Source organism: Onychostruthus taczanowskii, unplaced genomic scaffold (assembly GCF_017590055.1).
Source record: "Onychostruthus taczanowskii isolate IOZ18803 unplaced genomic scaffold, ASM1759005v1 scaffold159, whole genome shotgun sequence".
Lineage (NCBI taxonomy): Eukaryota > Metazoa > Chordata > Aves > Passeriformes > Passeridae > Onychostruthus > Onychostruthus taczanowskii.
The window spans coordinates 486,637-507,114 of NW_024498784.1; the positions used below are offsets into that span (position 1 = coordinate 486,637).

Genomic DNA, 20,478 nt, shown 5'->3' on the forward strand with positions numbered 1-20,478 from the left:
TGATATATACAGTATATATATATAAAGGTGTATACACAGTAGCATTTTTGGGTTTATTCAGTGGAAGTCTGTATATTTTACTGTGCATACCAATGGAGCCCCTCCTGTTTCAAGGTATCATAGGGTAAATCTAGTTGCCTCAGGGCAGAGTCAGGTTTGATTTGAGATCAAACTCCACCGCAGCCCTGGTTTAATTTTCTTAATTTGGCCGTATTTGAAAAACTGATTAAACAGGAATCTTTACAAAATTTTGGTCATCTTTCTGATGTTTGGGTAAAATAGCTTATTTTATAAACATGATTTTCCCCAGCACTAAGCTCTTACAAAAACCTCATTTCTGTTCTGTTATTCCGTGGCATCATTGGCATATAAATCAAGATGTATACCTGCATTTTATGACTTCCAAGAAGAAGGGGAGGGAAGTGGGGCAAGAGCACTGTTTTTGAAATTTTGCAGCGAATGCAGGTTCTAAAAAATAATCAGAATGCTGTAAAGTGTTTTGCACTTCATCATTTAGGTTTATTGACACTTTGAGTGAAATTTCCACAGTTTCTATGATGGATTGTAGAAGTTTAGTTGAAGGTTGACAGTTCATCCATCATATCAGGCTGCCTAGCCTTGCAGTAAATGAACAATAAAAGTCCATTATTTATGTTGAAATTTTTGAGGAGATGCTTTAAGATTGCAATTTGTCCTTTGAAAATAATATTTGATGTTTTTCTTGTTTGCATATGTTTTGTTGTTCTACTGGCTTTTCATTTTCTGCACAAAAAGAGAAGTTGCCTACATTTCCCAAAATTCTGGGGTTTGGTACTTGTCTCAGGATTTTTCAGGTTTTTTTTAAAATATGAACATTTCAAAATGTCTTTGCTTTATTTGCAAAAAATACTCCACAAAAATAGCAGTTTGGAAATCCATCTTTATATGCTTGTATTTCATTTCAAAGCAGCTTTTCCTCAGCCATAGAAGTGTAGAAGGAGATTTGGCTGTCTTATTCTCGATGTTGCCATCAGCATTGCTGATAGCAGAGCAGTGTTACCATCAGAGCTAGGACTGTCTCTGTTGAATAATCTGTCCTTAGAAACCAGGCAACTGGAAAATGTAGGGGCACATAGTTCTGTTACTTGTTCTGGGGATCCTTTTGCGGACCAGCTCCTGGTTTGCAGTGTCCCCGGCTGTGTGGGGAGGTTTCCGTGCTCCCTCCCAGGGCGCTGTGTGCATGCAGAGCAGTGTGAGGCAGACATTCCTGCTCTGAAGTGTGTTGGCAGGCTGCTCTTGCTGAACTTGGTTTTGCAGAAGCTTTGCACTGATGGGAAGTAATTTAGCAAATAGTTAGAGAAAAGGGTTGTGTGCTCTTTTGGCTGGAATGTGCAACATAATAGTTGAAGAGCTAAACTCTCAGCTTGTATCTCTAGAACTAACAGCCTTATCGGGGTCTGCTGCTTCCTCCCATCAGCCTGTTTGTCTGTCTTTGCTAACAGGACAGGATGCTGGAAAAGCTGACAGGAGTCAGAACCATAATTGCAGTTTTTAGCAACTCATTACCACACTTGCTTTGGTCATGGCTTGGAACACCCCCAGGATCTGTCAGGCAGGAGAGGCTTCACTTCATGGTTCTGTGGCAAAACCATAGAATGCTTTGATTTGGAAGGGATCCTAAATATGATTCTAGTTCCAGCCCTCTGCCATGCCCAAGGGGTCCCACCCCTTGGATCAGGTTGCTCCAAGCACCACCCAGCCTGGCCTTGAACAGTTGCAGGGGTGGGGCACCCCAGCCTCTCTGGGGAACCTGTGCCGGGGCCTCGCTGTCTTCACAGTAAGAATTTCTCCTAATACCAGCTCTAAATCTCTCCTCTTGTCGTTCAAAACCATTCCCCCTTGCCCTATCACTATCCGCTCATGTAAAACAATGTTAAATTCCTCTAAAATCTGTCTTTATTTTTTTCTTCAGCTGACTGTTTTCTGGGTTTGGATGAATGTACTAAGGACATGAATGCCCAGCCATTGTGGTGAGCTTGTGTAAAATAGAAAAACTGTGCAGTTCACAAAACTAAGAGCATAGCATTGACACATCTGATTTGTTTGTCCTTCCACCTATTTGAAACTACTTTCATACTTCTATGTGACCAAAAAAAACCCTAGCAGAGTATTAGGTCATGCTCATACGAGATGAGTCTCATGTCTTACTGTAGGTGCATCTTGAGTGTATTGCAGATGCTCTTTAATACCTTGAGTCATAGCCTTAAAAAATTATTAAGGCTCTAAATAGTTTTTTTTTTTCCTTCCAGATGTTCAAGAAATTAAATGTCTTCCCAAAAAAATTCTAATGTACATAAGGAATAAAAAATGATTGAGCAAAAAGAAACCTTTTAAGTATGGTATTTTATGTGCTGGTTAGACTTTTAAAAGTTCTGAGACAGGGTGGTGAGGTAGTTAATGTTTTTTTCTGAGAATATATTGCTTCTGTTAATTTTTTCTTGATTCCTTGCATGTTTTGCCACAAAGAAGCATTTTCTAGCATTAATTTTATATATAATTATTTTAGGTTTCAAAGATTGAAGATTTTCAAAGTGTGAAACAGTTGCATGGAATCATATGAAATTGTTCCAAAGTACTTTTATTGCAAGTTGACTTGATTTCAGTTCTACAAAGATAATAGGAACAAAACCCACAACAGTTAGCCTGCAGAAGTGCATTTTCCTAATAAAGAGCTAGAGTTTGTCACTGTTGATTTTAATGAGACATCTGGCTAATATCAGTTAGTAGATGCTGCTAGAAAAATACTCCATTAATTGTATTCTAAGTTGATCACTGTGTGAGCTTTTGAGATAAAATATAATGGTCATTAGCCTCAGTATAGAAATCAATTGACAAACTTTCGCTTTTGTTTGCAAGCGTTTCCCCTGTGAGTCTATCAAGGTTGATCTTTGCTAGCTGAATAAGAATATCCCCTGAGAGGAAAATGGCAGTATCTCTTCATTGCTCCCAGGAGATTTTGTCAAAGAGCAGGGTATGTGTATAAAGAGTGGGAGGGAGGAAGGAGGTGAAAGAAGGATAATGAGCTAGAGGACGTGACTGATGTATTAAAACCGTCAGGAGGAAAAAGGAAGCTGCGTTGACTAGAGAAAATTATTCTGACCAAGGAAAAAATCTTTGCTTGTTGAAATTTTCTTAAGTGTTCGGCAGTTTTGTTTCTTAATATCAGGTCTTCCACTTGGGAGCCAACAAGAAGTATTACCATATGAATCTTTTGTTCCAGCCTTAGGTGAGAAACTAAATTTTTTAAGCTAGAAGTTGGAAATCTGGTTTGGATACCACAGTTAAATCCACCTTGAATGCCCGATTTCTGAGTAAAGGAAATACTGCTCAGCCATGTTACAAAGCAGGTTTTATCCTTCTCATCTGTTTACTTATCTGTAGCCTCCTCTGCAGTGATGTCCAGATTATTAATCTTTAAAACACAAAATTGCTAGGTTTTAATTGCCAGGGGTTTCTTTTCCCTGTGATAAAAATGCAGCAACTCTGCTGCATGGATGACAAACACTCCACCTCCATGCTTGGATAAACTCCATCAAAAGCACATTATCTCCCACTTCTGTGGCCAGCTGTCTAATTGTATTTGTTGTAGCCACTCACTGTTGGAACATGATACTAGTGAAGAGCAAGAATGATAAATTACTCATTGTAGGTGATAGTGATGATGATAATTTTTAATTTCCTTGTTCCTAAGTGAATTGGTAAGGCTGCCTTTGAGTTCTCATAAGGAAGGGAGCAGTCTCATTTGTTTTGTCCTGTTAAAGTGCTGCATGTACAGCCAGCCATTTTCTTTAGGAAAAAAGCCTTAATATTCAGATGTATTTGAATTAAAATTTAGACTTTTCTTTGCATTTCAACTAAAGGCTCTGAGTGGAAGAGTATAAATAATGCATATTCATTTGTTGTATGTTAAAGCTTTCTGTGCTTTTATTATATCTGGTACATGTTACATCAATAACTGAGGAGAAAAATAGTCTTGAAATCATTTAGCTGGGAGGGAAGAAAAACAGTTTGAAGACAAGTGAATCTTACTGGGAGGACCTGCTTAAATTACAGGTTTTTCATATGTTTGCATGGACACCTTAGAAACCCTAAGTAACAAATGAAGACCTTAAGCTACATGAACTTTTCATCAAAATGTGGGGTTGACAAAATTGGGTAGGAGTTTATGGCTGCTATTTTAATTTCAGGAATATTTTGCTTTTAGTTGAATGAACTCTTTGTTGACCTTTGTAGGATGTTGCTCTGCAGTCTCAGTAATGTATATCTATTAATATATATCTAATCCTTAACATTTCCTTCATTCCTTATTTGGCCACTTTAGTTCTCTGGGTAAATATATTGGCTTTGTTTTGAGGTCGGAGTTTTTGTTCTCATAGCTTGCCTTTTCTCCTGGCAAGTTATTTGAGAACAGGAAGAATAATGTTTTGGTAGAGTTTCCTAATATTTACTGTCCTTTGTGGCTTGAGCATGTGTCAGGCTGGAGTTGTAATTATTTATTTTTGTTTTCCTCTTCCATGGTATTCAGGAGACTGGCACTTGAAAGATTTTTCCAAAGAAGGTTTGAATTCTTACTGATTAGTTGTAGGTGAAGTTGTAAATGAGCTGTCAAAGGTGTCACAAAAAGATGAGAGAAATTGCAGTAGGAGAAATAACAGCTATCATTATGCTTTAAAAAAAAAAAAAAAAAAAAAAAGAAGAATCCAAGGCAGTAGTTGTAAAGCATCATTTAGAATTTATGGGGAAGTTATTTTCTTGTTCCTTTTCTTTAGTTTGACTTGTAAAAAAGATGTTTAATGAAAATCTGGCCAGCCTATATTTCATTTTAATAGGCATGTGTCTGTGATTCCTTCTAGTATGCCACTTGTGATTTTTTTTTCTTATATTTTGCTGCATGTGATAAATTAAACAACCAGAGGGGAGGACTGAATCTTACTTCAAATTGTAGGCATTGGAAATCTCTTTTTTTGTATTATTGCATATTTAATAGATGCTTGTGATTATTATAGCTGCTGCAATTTGGGATACTGTTCAAAAGTCAAATGAAAGGAAAATATTTTGAACTCCACTTCTACAGAAATCCTTCTCTGAAATGCACTTAAACATAAAAGATACATAATTGTGCATTTCACCATAAACACCAACAAGTTACAAAAAGAAAGAAGGGAAGGTGTAAATTCCTTAAAAGAAGACAGTAAACAAACCCACAATATTGTACCTATTTTTTTGTTATCAAGTATTTCAACTTTGGTTTGTGTCAGTTTGTAGATTTGTGAGATCTTGTTTTAAATACACAGGACTAGTGATTGTAGATAAAATTGAAAAAAACTTCGTGTGTGTACTTCTACCTTTTTTTCCTTTGTCCCAACACATCAGCTTCTGAAGTGGTGCAGTGCTTACACTAATACAGCTTGAGAGTGGTGGTGCTTGTTTTGGTTTAGGGGTTTTTGGAATATGTTGAAACAGACCTGTGTGATGCTGTCAGAGATTTTAGTTTTGCAGAGCTCTTTCAAGGAAGACTGAACCATTGGCTCAGTTGGTCATACCATGGTGCTCATAATACCAAGGTTGAGGCATTAATCCCATATGAGCTGTGAGCTCAATGATCCTTATCTGTCCCTTGCAACCTAGAATATTCTGTGACTCCCACTGCTTCGTGTAAAAGCAGAAACTAATGGCTTATTTCAAGCTTTTTGCAAAACACTGAGAGGACAAATAACTAGAACTGTGTTGTGCCTTTGTATCCTTCAATATTTTTCTGGAGGCATACATAGAATTCTTTAAATTGGAAAAGACCTTCAAGATCATTGAGTCCAACCTCTAACCCAGCACCTCTAAGTCCAGCACTAAACCATGTCCCCAGGTGCCACATTCACATGACTGAAATCACTCCAGGGATGGTGACTCCAGCTCTTCCCTGTACAGTCTGTTCCAGTACTTGACAGCCCTTTCGGTGAAGACATTTTTCCTGCTCTCCAGTCTAAACTCCCTTGGTGCCACTTGAGGCCATTTTCTCAAGGCCTCTTTTTAGGGAGAGTGATAATGTCCCCTCTGAGCCTCCTTTTTTCCAGACTAAACCCCCCCAACCCCCTCAGCTCCTCCTCATCAGATTTGTGCTCCAGACCCTGGCCCGGCGCCGTTGCTTTCTGTGAAGCCTCTCCAGTACCTCCAAGTCTTCCTTGTGTCATTCTGCAGAATCATCTGGTGGATTTTAGGAAGGCTGGGTGTGCTCTTTGTAAGGAGTCTCTAGGTATCTGTTTAGCTGGCTTGAGATCCCTTTGGCTTGGGGGAGACAAAAGATGACAAAACAGCTCAAAAGCAGAAAGTTTTCAGAACACTGACAATATAATTAAAATTTTAAGCATAGTATTCTGTTTGAATGAGCATATATGAATATACACAAACTGTGGAGGACCATACAAAACAATCAATTTTCTTGAGAACAGCTGGTGATTTTAATGCCTCCTATAAGGGTGTATGTTCAGAAATAAAACTGAACTTAGTTCATGAAAATAATGTCTGATTTGGATAAATTTGAGTGCCTTTCAGGGTGATGTTACTGGCAGGGCAACACATGCGATCTATCAAACAAAATCTTCCATGTGAATTCAGGGAGAGGAAAAGAAGGCTGGATGTTACTGGGAGGCTTTGGCGTGGAGTTGAGATGGATATTTGCAAATAACTGTTTCAGTTGAACAGCTTTAAATGTTTTCAGTTTCTTATTTTTAAACGGTAAGCCACAGGCGATCAAAGTGGGGTATATTAATTCAGTGCTTCTTTGCTTTTTGTATTTCCTCAGCTGTAATTGGCTTGTAGAATAGCTGTCATAGGGAATATGAAACGAATTTTGCAGGTGGTCAGTAACTACTGGGTTTGGTATTAGACTTCTTATTTTCCCAAAGGTTTAAAATACGAGAGATGGAGATTAAACACACTGTTGGTCAAAATAAATTATATAGTTGTAACTAACTTCAGAAAGGAAATCATCAAACCAAGTGTGTGTGTGCTTGGTTCTTTTAGTAGGCTCAAAAACATTTTGAAAGTTATTAATGAAAGATACTCATTAGATTTCTCAGTTGCAATATGTGCTCTTACAGTTAGTTTTCAAACCCTCTCCCCTCAATGTATTTAACTTTAAAAATATAATTTCTGTTCAGCTAAACAGGGCTGGGGTTGTCTCTTGACACAACTCACCAGAGTGTGTGTTTCAGTTTTGGGGTGCCTCCACTGCCCAGTTTTAGCTGACAGAATTTTGAGGGCTTCCCAGAGCCGTTCACAGAAGCATATCCTCAGGAACTTGAGCAATAATATTTTTCTATTTTTGGCTTCTTTTGGCTCAACAGTTATTTCAGTGTTCAATATTGAAGGACACCTATCCATTTTAGAGCATAACAAGAAGAAATTAATGGATCAATGTAGAGCTCTTGTTCTCTGTAATCCCTGGAGCTCTGATTAAGGTGATCTTTGTGATGTGTAATAATTATTATTACTGCTCTGGATTAGCTATTCAAAGTCAGTGTTTCAGGTTGTTTCAGATAGAGAAACCACTGATACTGTAAAGAACAAAATAGTTATTTATCTAGTAATTTACAAAAGGTACAAATCCTGTTTCCCTTAACACCAGAGAGCCAGCAGGGAACACTTTCTTTGCTTGTAACTGAGTTTCTTTTCAACCTGAACTTGACCCCAAAAAATAGTTGTCTGGAGCCTTTTCAAGGTAGCATGTAGGGTGATTCTGTCACCTCTTGTTACCAAGTGTATGGATATTTGCATCCACCTTAGAGATCTGTCTGCCTGGAGCTCTTGGCTTTTTGATCCAAGATGTAGTTTGATTGTCTCGTTTTCTCTGAAAGCGAGATTTTGTTTTCTCCTCTATGTATTTTTGTTGTCACAACCTTGTTTTCCTGCAATAATCACATCCTAATTTCCTGCAATAATCACATCCTAATTCTTGTTTGTAAGTGTACCAGCAGTATTGAGCAGATGGTTGAAAATATTTTATATGACTTGCTAGATCTCTGACTAATGTCCAGAAAAGATTGTGCATCAATAAAAGTAGTCTGATGGGTCAACAGAACTTTGTCAAAACCTTCTCAATCTTTACTCAAAGGGCATATTAGAGACAAGGCTTTAATTTACTTAGGAATGAGATTCTCAGATTGAGTGATAGGATTCACTAAAGGACTGGAAGAGTCACTGTTTCCATTGTCTGACACTCATTTGTCATGAAGGGCTCTCAGTGTCTCCATGGTTTGTTTTGTATTTTAACTCTTAAGCCACATTGGAATTTGGAACTTGCCAGGCTTGCCTGGAGTGCCCTTTGTTGAAAAACAGGTACTTTAGCATAGTTTTGGTGGTTTAATGCATTTTATTCTTCATTGTGTTGGCAACATCTGCTTTAGATTTAGACTAGAGAGGAAAAATACCAGATTGACTTATTCATATTATATATTTCTTAGTGATAAAACCTATAGCCTGATTTTGTAACCATGTTTTCCTTTTTTTTCCATCACCATGTTGTGTGAATCTATATGAGGGGTGTGCTATAGAAACTGCCCTTTTTAGCTTTTCAGAACAACCAGTTCTTGGTCCTGGACTAGAAGAACCCTGGTGCAGTAAGAGAGAGGTTCCAATGGGTTGTTTGCAGTGAGTTCTCATGGCACAGGCTTGCCATCACTGCATTGGTACATACCTTCTTTGGATGCAGCTGATGGCAGAGAGTCCCATCCTCGCATGGCAGGGATGGAGAGAGTCCCCAGCTGAGTAACTTCAGCTCACTGTGGTTACTCGTAAGCTCTCTTTGGGTTATTTCTTCAGGCTGATGTGATAGAAAACCACAACTGCCTTGGTACCAGGGTCTGATGTGCATTAGCCTTTTCACAGGAGAGGAGGAAGCAAATAAAGGTGAGCATGGACAGGATTTCACGGGTGAGACTGAAGTGGATGTTTTATTAGCATCTTCCAGTTGTTTATTTGGGTTTCTAGGACTCTCACAAGCCATTTTCTTGTCAAGAAAGCAGTCCAGCATTAAAAGACTGAGTAGTGCCAATGTAGTGTTTTGTGTGTGAACATTTTATATCTATTAGTATTAGGAAGAAATTCTTCCCTGTGAGGGTGGTGTGGGACTGGCACAGGTTGCCCAGAGAAGCTGTGGCTGCCCCAGCTCTGGAAGTGTTCAGGGTGAGGTTGGATGGGGCTGGAGCAACCTGGCTTGGTGGAAGTTGTCCCTGCCCAATAGCACAGGGGTTGGAACAAGATGATCTTTTAGGTCCTGTCCAACCCAAACTAGTCTTATGATTTCTTTTCCTATTCAAACTGGAAGAAAAGTCCCACTAATGAATCAGGCACTGAAGAGAGAGGCTCTTGAGGTTAGGAGTGGGATAGCAGGAGGGACAGAGAAGGAATCATATGGAGAGTTACTATGAGAATCTGTTAGCCTGCTGGAAGGGCCAGCAGGAGGCATTTGTGAATGTTTTTCCTTATCTGTGTATGTAGTAGAGGAAGAAAAGGATTCCCTCTCTGGTTGTGCTCTGCCTGTGTTCACAGGGAGCTTCTGTGGAAATTCCTGTTTAGCCACACAGCGAGTGAACAAATCATGCAGATTCTCTCTGGGAGTGATACTTGGTCTGTGTTTACTGAGGGTCATGGACAGGACAAGGACTAAGTTTTGTGCTTGTGGGTTTGCGCATCTGAAAGGCTGTTTTCTCATGTATGATTCTGGTTACAGTTCAGGTGTGTGGGTGGGTTGTTTTGGAAATGCATACTAAAATCTGATGTGTCATAAAATGCAGTTACAGTGGGCTGAATATTCTCAAGTAGAGTAAAGGTGTAATGGCAGCTTTTTTTTTTTTTTTTTTTTTTTTTAAACCTAGGATTTCTAGCGTACTTGAAAGCATAAATATAAGCTTGTTTCTCTTGGTAAACACTTGAAAAGAAGTAGAAATTCCAATAAATGCATATGTGAATTACAGAATTTTTCTTGAGTGTCACTGTTATTCCTTTATTGTATTTACATTTTCACCTCTTTTTTATAGGCAATTGCTGGTTACTTTGATGTGTTTTTTGAGAAGAACTGCCACAACAAGGTGAGTATTTGGGGTTAGGCATTTTAAAAGTGTCTTTCAGAGATGAGGATTTTATTTTGTGTCAAGATGTTTGGCAGCGAGTCTGTTTTGCTGTAGCAAAGGCTTCGTATGCATTTGTGTTTGGTAATTGATTGATGTGGTGTGATATGAAAAAGATTGTTTTTAATCAAACTCTTGAACTCTCCCATTGCAGGTCTTGTTTTCAACTGGTCCCCAGTGTACCAAAACGCACTGGAAACAGACAATTTTTCTCCTGGAGAAGCCAATTCCTGTAGAAGCAGGTATATTTAAACTCAGTTGGGGTGCAAAAATAGTTGTGTTACAGTGCTGTTACCATTAAATCTAGATACAAAATACTTCCAAAATTACATAAATGTCAAAAAGAACTAGTAAATAAATCTTTCAGCTGCTGTTGAAGGATTTTTTTTTTTGTCTCATCAAACCAGGGAAGTATCTGTGTGCAAAATTCTGGTTTAAAATTACACATAAAGGTATGCATAAGTATCTTGTAAGTGGGCATATATCTTATACTTGTATAGCTGCATACTGGAATTTTGGTGAGAAAAGTTCTGTATCAAAGCATTTCTGATGCAGAAAAATGTAAGACCAGAACTCTGCAATTGACATTCTATAAAATTTGACATTACTAATATTCTGAAGTATCAAATTTGTCAAGTGATTGCACAGGATTCCTTGTAACCCTCCTGAACTGTCCTGTATTTCAAGGGATAATGAATGTATGCATAGGTTGTATCTGCCACAGTGGGGTTACTCTGTAAAATGAAAACAGTTTTCAAGAGCTCACAGCCATGAACTTGAAGTATTGAATAGGTTTGCTGTAAATTTTTATAAAATGGTTAAGTACTGTAATAAGTTTCACCTTGAATGTGATGCAAGTAGAAGGGTTTTCGTTGTCATCAGGGATAAACAAAATTGAGATGATAAACTGTTGAGGTGAGGTTTTGAAGACTATAAAGTGATGCTTGTTAGTGGTTTAATTAGTTCTGTTCTTGAAGTCTTGAAAGCACATTTTGTACAAGTAGTGAAATATTCCTTGCTTTATAGACACAAGTATATCCATGACCCTCATAGAATGGTCATGCAAGGGGATGGACATGCAGCAGGTCAACAGGTCTTAGCCTCTTATTCCTGTAGAACTTTCTTTCAGACTATCACAGACTTTTTACAATTCAAGGAAATGAAGCAGTTACATTTCTGTGCTGTTATTTTATTTGTGTCTGTTTGGCCACCAGATAATTTACTCACCGCTGTTGAACTCTCACCCAGTGATGAATCAATTGTCTTTGAGAGCCCCTTTTCTTTGCAGACTAGCAGGACCAAAGGAGGAGCCTCAGAATGGGGCTCATTTCTGCTGGTCATTTAATAAACTCATGGTCATGTGTGGCCCTGACCTGAACAGTTTGTAAATAGATCTGGCATACTGAGGGGAAAGCATGGAAAAAGTTGTGTGGCTGCTTCTGCGCTCAGTTGAACTACTTTTACAGTTGCCTCTTCCAGCTACCAGCCATGACAACTTTTTACCAGGAGCTTCTTTCCTAGAGGCACTGAGGTTTGTGATATCTGGCAAACCACTTCTGTCTTTCATGCTTAGACTTTTTATTCTTATTTGCACTTTCTTAAGTCCTGTCATTTCTTGGGGTGCACACATGCTTTGGTGCATTCGTACTTGGCTTGTGTTCACTTCAGATTCTCTTCCTAGACAAGGCTGACTAAGATCTCCTTGCTGCTATTCATTAAATCTCAATATCACAGAGTGCATTTTTAAAAAACACAATGACATTTATAAAAATATGCACGTTATTTCATATTACAGAGATCATTTGACATTTTTCAGCTGTGTGAAATTACTGGGAGGTGTGCCCCAGTCTAGAGTTCTGGTCTAGGTGTGGTGACTTTCTGAAGGCAACTGCAGAAACAGTGTGCTCTGGCTGTGTGAACACAACCAACTTGACCTTCAAGACCACTTGTGCCATAACTCCTTCCTTCCTTTCTTTTTATTAGCTCATATTTCTTAACATTATTCCCATAACAAATCTTGTTACAGCTATTTTTCTCTTTCTTTCTCCTCTTTGTAATTATTTGAGTTCCCCCTTCCCCATCCTTTTGCCCATTCTGTCTGGTTTTATATCTTGAATGAAATTACCACTTAAATCTAGGATTGTCTGCCTTTTGCTTCTAGTGTTCAAGAAGATTTAGAGAAACTCCTGATGTAATTTCCTTTTCTTTTGTAATCTGAGTCTTAATTTCTGTGGGACATTTGTTGGTCATTGATGACATAAGCCCATCAAACAGAAGGTGCTTCCTGATACTTATATAGGAATGTATGTTAATTTACATGATTTTTCTGGAAAAACCATTCCCTCTCTTGATCTCTTGACTTTGATCCTTCTCCTTCATTGTTCCAAAAATCTTTCTCCTCAAGACATGTTTTTATAAGTACAGATATCCCTGTCTTCGTTTTTTATGTTCTTCTGTTTGTCTAAGTAGTGACATGAATGTTCATCTTGATAATTTGTGGTTAGCCAAATTTTTTTTGTTTCTCAACTAAACAAACTGTTCAAGCTCATTTTGCAGTCTATTTCAACGTGCACTTCCAGCACTTCTCTTGTCCTACTTGTTAATGAATTAGCACTGCTTGTTACCACTTCTCATTCAGCCTGGCATGTTGAACCGAGCTCCACTCTGAGTGCACTGAGCTTTTAGGGAAGCCTTGTCTTCAGAAGGGCTTTCCTCAATGCAAGTGAACTGGAGGCAAAAGTAACTGTATTAGATTAAATATATTTGCATCATTTGAAGCCTTTCCATCCATCCCTGTGTTTACTGGTATTCATCAGCCCTCTGTATAAATTCTTTGATTCAGAAATACATTACTGCAATCTGAGAAACATCAGAGAAGATGCACTTTTGACTAGATATATTCATAGAACCATTAAGGTTGGAAAAGACCTTTAGGATCATTGAGTCAAGTCATTAATCCAGCACTTCCAAGGACACCACTAAGCCGTGTCACAGGGTGACACATCCACAGTTCCCTGGGCAGCCTGTTCAAGTACTTTACAACCCTTTCCATGAAGAAGCTTTTCCTAATGTCTAATCTAAACCTCCCCTGGTGCAACTTGAGGCCATTTCCTCTTGTCCTGTTGCTCATTACCTGGGAGAAGACCAGCTCCCACCTGGCTACAAGCTCCTTGCAGGGAGTTGTAGAGAGCCTGAAGGCTGTAGAGAGCCCTGAGGCTTCTTTTATTTAGGTTGGACCCCCCCAAGCTCCCTCAGCCACTTCTCATCAGACTTGTGCTCCAAAGCCTGCTCCAGCTCAATTCCCTTCTCTGGACACACTCCAGCACCTCAAAGTCTTTCTTGTAGTGAGGGGCCGAAAACTGACCCCAGGATTCAAGGTGTGGGCCTCAGTGATGCCCAGAACAGGGGGACAGTCACTGCCCTGGTCCTGCTGGCCACACTACTGCACATCCAAGCCAGAATGCCATTGGTCAAGATAAACTCTTCTTTTTTCTAGTAAATGTTGGAAAATAAACATAAATAATGCAATTTGAGTCTTGCAGTAATTTGACCAGTGTTACCATGATGGCGTTCACTTGTAGCTTTTTAATAGGTTGTGAAAGAAGAATTTGCTAGTGGAAAACACATGTAAAATGTTTTCTTGTTTTGAAAACATCTTTCAGACAGAACAGTGGCTGTTTTTCCCCAGTGAAGAAAAATGGTTCCCTCAGATTTTTAGTTCTGAGTAAAATAGTAAGGCTGACTAAAAGTCCCTTATCAGATGCTTTATAGCTTTTGGGGCCATGCCTGGAGTGGTTATAAAGCACTGATTGTATTTGGTTTTGCTCTGTAAAAGAGGTTGAGCTTTCAGATATCCAAACCTGCTGGGTATTTAACTGGAAAATGCTCCTTTATGCCGTGGCAAAATTGTTTTGTTCTGCAGTATGAACTAGCTAATTTTCTCAGCTGTTTGATGCCAGGGTATTTGTTGTAAAAATAGATCTATTTTCTCAGCCATAAAAAGGACTGAATGTTTTGATCTGTTGTAATGATGGCAGAATCAAGCAGTTGCAAGGCAAAGAAAGGGTCTTAGAGCTCAACCTGCTGCCTTTGCTGGTCCTGCTGCAGCCTGCACTCCATGTATGATGTTTGTACCTCTCTGGCATGAAGTGGGAGAGGTTAATTCTGGGTCCAAAGGTCTGGACAGTGAGTAATAAAATCTACACCGAATTAATACTGATTATTTGCCACTGAGTTTCAGCTTGACCTGTGGTGGGTAGCTTTGTATATAGTGGATATATGCAAACTGATATATTTAATGGCTAATTTCTGTTCACTTCATTTAGATATAATATGTGAATGGGGGAGAGCCTCTTACTACTCATGTGTTCTGAAAAACCAGTTTTCTTCCTCATGGACTGTGACAAGAGACTTGAAACTGATTTTCAGTCAAGTAAAACGAAACAGCATCAGCATGTTGGATATGCTTTAACTGTTTAGCAAGCAATGACAATTAAAGAAACTGGAGAAAGAAGCAGTATATGCTGGGTTTTCTCAGACAAAACAGTGGTGTATTGTAGACTCCCTACAGAGTACAAACCTTCTCTTAGAGCCCTTTTAATAGCTTGAGCATGTCTTTATTTTGAAGATTGAAATTGAGATGCCAAAGCAGTATCTTTTTCTCCTTAATGGTCCAAAAATGATCTCTTCCTTTTGTTGTTTGTTGAAATACTCCTGCTAAGCAAACAAAATGTTACATCATTTTCATTTGGTTGCCTCAAGAATTTACTATGCTTACAAAAATTATTTTAAAGGACCCACAGAACCTTTTCAGTAACAATGCATGAAGTTAAAACCCAGCTCTGTATGCAGGCAAATTCTATTAGCAATAAAACAGCCTATTGTCAGCATTGTGTGCTCTTGATATTGCCTTGCAGTGAAAATAAAACCTTGATTTGTTTTTCTATGGTGTTAAAGGGGCTAGCACAGCAAAGCTGGAGCAGAACTCACATGACTAAGCTCCTGTAAAATCCTTGATTATCTTTAGCTCCAGTCTCTGTAATTGGAAAGCTGTTTGTAAATTTACAAACTGAAAGAATGTTGATTTGTCTACTTAGACAGCACTATTAAAAGTAGGAAAACAACACTGGCACGATTAATCTGTCTGAATGTTTTGATCCTATACTGAAATACTTCAATATTGTGCATCCCAGTTGGGTAATTTGGCTCCTAATTAAGATTTTAGTGGCTGTTTTGCCTGTCTACAGCTGCAACATGGTGTCTATAGAAATCTGTCTCATTTATTTACAAGTGGCAACTCCAAAAATGATGCTGGCTTTTAAAATCTAGTAAATGTTAAAACCAGAATTTTGAGGTCACACTAAGTCTGGCAAGTCTTATGTTGTATTTATCAAAATCTCCATTTTAAAATGATGGTGCTGACTTTTCAGGAACATTTTTAGGTGTGTGTTTCAGGGTACTAAATTGAGAGAATCTCTTCTCATGGCTGTTCTGTCTCACTGAAAGATAATAGAAATCCCATATTTAGACAGGAAAACTTGGATGGACTGATGACACAGATGTGCCATTCTGGGTGCCTCCCTTTGCAAGTTGTTCAGCTGCAAAGAAATATGGTTCAAACAGCAACAACAATCTGGTTTTCTCAAAATTTTGTCACACTGCTGAGAGAAAGCTTGGGACAAGGCTGTACAGTTTAGAATCTCCACTACAAAAAGTGGTGAATTAAGGTGAGCGAGTTTGGTCACTGCAGCTCTACATTGTGGAGGACCTGGCTATCATCATTCCCTGTGGCAGCTCTTTGTGGTGCCTGAGCTCTCTGGGAATCTCTGTAGTGCACACTCTTTACCTTAAGCAGCTACACAAGCCTGGCTTGCCTCACTCAGCTGGCATGTAGAATTCTTTGCAGCAGCCTCATTCCTGGGTTGTCTTGAGCAGTTGAAAAGTGTCAATTTGGTACAGAAAATCCTCAGAGAATGTACTCAGAGCGTGTGTGGGGAAGACAGACCTTCAGGATAGTTTCAGCAGAGGGTGAACAGCAATACAACAGAAGGAGTTGGCAAACAGTTGCTAAGAGTAGCCAGGCCAGAAGACGGGTATCGCAGGTCAGATGGATGATACCAAAAGGCAGTGGCTGCTACTCAGAACAGAAACTGCTTGTGGAATCACACTGAGTTGGAGATTCAGTAGGAGAAATGGCCAGAGGGGAAGGTGGCAGTCTGCACAGTGCCTGCAGTTTAAGAGGATGAATGGGAAGATTAAGGATAAATTCCTGAGTTTAAGGGAAATGCTCTTGGTTCCACCGCAAACTGTTTCAGTCTTTCCTTGTTTTCCATTGTCAGAAGATAGGTGGTATATGGAAACCATTTTCTACCCAGAGTATTGCTTTTTAGACTTGCTGTTTTTTCTGTTGCATGCTACAAGTCAGTGTTGCATTAGATGACTGCAGTTATTTAAACTAGATTGTGTTTAAATTGTCAGCTTCCAGCAAGGACAACCTTGCTGTGCAGAGCGGTATCAAATCGTGCTGGTTTGTGACTGGGAAGGCACAAACCCCAGCAGTGGCTCTTTACAGTGTAGGGGATTTGTTAAGGTAATTTTCACCAGTGGTGCAGTAGTTTAAGTGTGTTAAGCCCAAAGCCCACTGCAGTTTTCTAGCAGCTCTCTGAAACAATTCCAGTGAGCTCTTTCATAAGATTCTTAAATTTTAATGGTGTTCAGAATAAATAATGGTTTGAGTACTGTGTCCGTACTTGTCCCACTGTTAGCTTCATAAAACTCTTCCAGGAAAAGAAAAGAAGGAAACCTGAAAGACCTTGATTGCTGGCTGCCTTTGGTAACTTCTTTTGAGTCTTTTTTGGGATCAAAGAGCGAGGAGACACCAAGTTGTATTGAAAGGCAGGGTAGTTCCTCACATTACAAACTCATTGCCGTGAGTCATTCCAAGCTTTAAGCAGATGTTACGGATATGCATACAAGGGACTTGCATGTAGAATCTTTGGTTTTGATCAAATCCTTTATAGACTGAAAAACCGTGATTTGTTGTGCCTGAACACTCTTGATGGTGGAGGATCTCTGCACTGAGAGATACCTTGGCTCACAGACTGCAGGCTGGCCCCGTGTGTGATTGTATTGCACAGACATAAGTGACAGATGCAATTGCTTACAGTTTTACTGGTGGTAAAAGCCAGAATCCAGATAAACCGGTTCTAGTGTCTAGAGCACAGGTACTGCAGAGCCTGCAGTCAGACATGCATTATGTGACAGAGAGTCAGGATGGACATAGGGATGTCTTTTTTCCTGTACTAGCTGAGCTTACACAGCAGTTCTCCTAAATTCTTCTGCTTTTTCTGTTTGGGGGAAAATTTCAAGCCTCCCCGGGGAATAATAAAAATGTGGGGAGGGGATGGTAATGGATTCAGCTTTGTCCTAATCAAACTGCAGTGGCACTGTGTGGTTTGCTTGCATTCAGCTGAACGTGATAAGAGCAAGGTGATGCAGCTGAGTCCCAGAGACAGCTTCCTCCAGGCAGCTCCTAGGACGGAGAATGGGGGAAAACATCCGTCATTTTCTATCTACATGACATTGATTAATTGTTCAGAACTGTCTTTCAGTTACTGCTGTTGTTTGCTTCAGCCCTTGGAAAAGGCTGTTCAGAAAAGCACATTTAATGTGGCTACAGCATAAGGAATAGCTGGGAAAAATGAATGGATTGCTTTGTTTCATTAACTGTCTTTACAAACAGAATCTGAAGGTTCTGTTCTCTGAAGTCAGCTATTTATGAAATTATATTTAAGTTTCTGCTTCATTTTTATTGGTTTGTATTAATATTTTAAATGGGAAGATTGAAGTGTGGATTAATTGAAATAATGGATTTTTAGTTTACAGAGGCTCTTTAGTCTTACTGAATTGTTATCACAGGATGTTAAAATAAATCAATAGGTCATTTTGTAGCAGTTTTGAAAATATGTGTGTTCAAATCGGGTTAAATTTCCTAGCTGGAGTGGGACTATAATGCCTTTTTTTCTTTATCTTGTCCTTCTCTCTGGCAAACCTGTCTCTTTTTAAATAATCTGAGAAACCGTTTTCACAATTCCCTTCAAGTTGCATTGTGTTATGTCAGTCTTTTGATTCCTAATAACAAAGCTGCACAGGAGTTGTAGTGGAATCTCTAGCTAACTGTTACATGATGGAAAAAAAACCCCAAAATGATCAATTTTTTTTTCTTTTTATCCTTGGTACTACAGTTATTCTTGTAGATACGCCTTCTTTGATATTTGTACTGCAACCTTTAACAAAATGTCCTGCATTTATAATAATTTAAAATTTGGACTTTCTGTCAGTTTACTGTTTGTGGATGCGACTGAGAATTGTGCCAAATGGAGACCTCCAAAATGCTTCCTGAATTTGAAACCAGCTTAGTTTTGAAATTGGTGTTTGTTTTCTTTTTTGCAATAAGGAAGCTTTTTATCGGGATATTAACACTGGCTTTTAAAATCACAATGAGTAATGAGCAGCTGGAAAATACCTTGGATCCAGTGAGATAGAAAAGTAGCAACAGTGAATGTGGCTGGTGTGGGTGATGAAGATGAATGGGGCACAAGAGGTCTGATGGAAGAGTAGCAGGGAACTTCCTGCTGCAGATTGGGATCACAGCCTGCTTTAATGTGCTCAGCAGAATCCTCTGTGAGGATGTAGCTCTTCCAGGTTTAAAATGGTGGGATGAGGTGGCTCAGCTGTGGACTTCCTAAATGTACACATTTACAAAGGTACATGTTTATATTTTGTGGGTTGCATATTCCTAATTTACAAATATTCCTTAAATGAAAGGTCTTAGTAAAGACTGAAAAGAAATTGAGATTAGATTTTTTCCTTCTGTGTAAAAGCATTTGCTCTGGGTGTAACCGAAGGACATACCCATCAACTGTTATGACACTGACACCTTGTAAAACAAAACCTCCAATTAATAAGATGTGTACTTGAAATGCCACAGAGAATTCTGTGGTAGTTTCCTGTCAGATTAAAAAAATACATAGTCAGAATTTAAATGAAATGTAGTGCAAATACAGATCACATGGCCTATACAGCAGGGAGGGAATATGCTTTTGTGGCTACATGGTTTTAGTCCAAGATGGTGAATATATCCAAGGGGTACCGTGGTTTTCCCCCACCACAAGTGAAATATTTGGCATATCAGTAATTTGGGTGGACCTCTGAGAACTGAAGCACCAGCCAGAACTTGGCACCTCTCCAGGTTTAACTGCAGTTAAGTTTGACTTCGGTTTGTTATCAAGAGCTTTGAAAACTTAAACTTCTTTGGACTTTTAAAAATCTGATTAATTGAGAACAACTTCTTATGCAACATGGATGCAATGCATCTTTGCTGTTACTGTGAGTGATTCAATACTGTAACCAGGGCAATTTCTTCTTGTTTTTTCAGGAGAGGCCCTGAGAGGGAAGATCACAGTCCGCAAAAACAGAAAGGATCCGCGGTCCCTCTTCATCACCCTCTCAGTGAAGGACACGCAGCAGATGTACAGCCTTCAGTGAAATTCTGGCCATGTCTGGGAGGAGCTCAATTCAAATGCTGCATTTGACTGCTGATAACTGTTCTGGAATATCCAAAAATGGTAAACTCTTGGGTTTGTGTGTGTGCACAGACACAAGAATATGGAAAAGTTACCTAGAGCTGAGATTTACGACAAAATCAGATCCTGCCGCTTCACGTGGTGTGAGGAAAGCATGAACGATGGGTTTGGGTTACCCGAGACTGCTAGGTGAGAAAAAATGAGCCTAAAGTCTTGCTGTAAGGAACAATAAATATGATCTCTCAATAATGTTTTATTCTTCCGCTGGCAAAATCCTTGTATAGTATTTTTTTGTGAAAAAAGCAGCTCAGTCATGTGTGAGTGTACCTCAACAGTAGCTGGAAAATCCCAGTGGGAATAATTTTTGAATTCCAACTGCAAGATTGTGGCAACAAAGACGGTATTTTTACTACACTTCTGCAGTTGAAAAGTTGTACACATTTCAGTTACATTTGTCTAAATAAATGAACCCATTGTGATATATAATGCAGTTGCTGCTTTCCTTGTGTTCTGTGTAATTGGAAATTCTGTCTTTCCTGTGATGGCTCATGTGGTGCCTACGGTTTTTTCTCTACTGACCTGTTGGGGCATAGGTGGATGGAAGTGTGTATCTTAGCAGCTTTAGGAAAATCACAACAAACAAAAAGCAGTTGCTGGAAGGATGGGTTTGGTTTGACTTCTTACAGAAACACTGGACACTCAAGGGTTGACTGTTGACGGGAGAGGGATGTGCA

The 20,478-nt window shown here is 39.1% G+C and overlaps 1 protein-coding gene across 2 annotated transcripts in view; it reads left to right on the forward strand.

Moving 5' to 3' along the window:
- The window catches only part of PRMT3 (protein arginine methyltransferase 3), a 55,245-nt gene extending 35,015 nt beyond the window's left edge, over positions 1 to 20,230 (forward strand). For both annotated transcript variants that reach the window (XM_041399206.1, XM_041399205.1), the window contains exons 13-15: positions 10,071 to 10,121; positions 10,315 to 10,402; positions 19,597 to 20,230. In XM_041399206.1, the coding sequence (XP_041255140.1) occupies positions 10,071 to 10,121; positions 10,315 to 10,402; positions 19,597 to 19,706 (249 nt within the window). In that variant the 3' untranslated portion in view covers positions 19,707 to 20,230. The remainder of the gene's footprint in view (positions 1 to 10,070; positions 10,122 to 10,314; positions 10,403 to 19,596) is intronic.
- Positions 20,231 to 20,478: the final 248 nt, after the last annotated feature.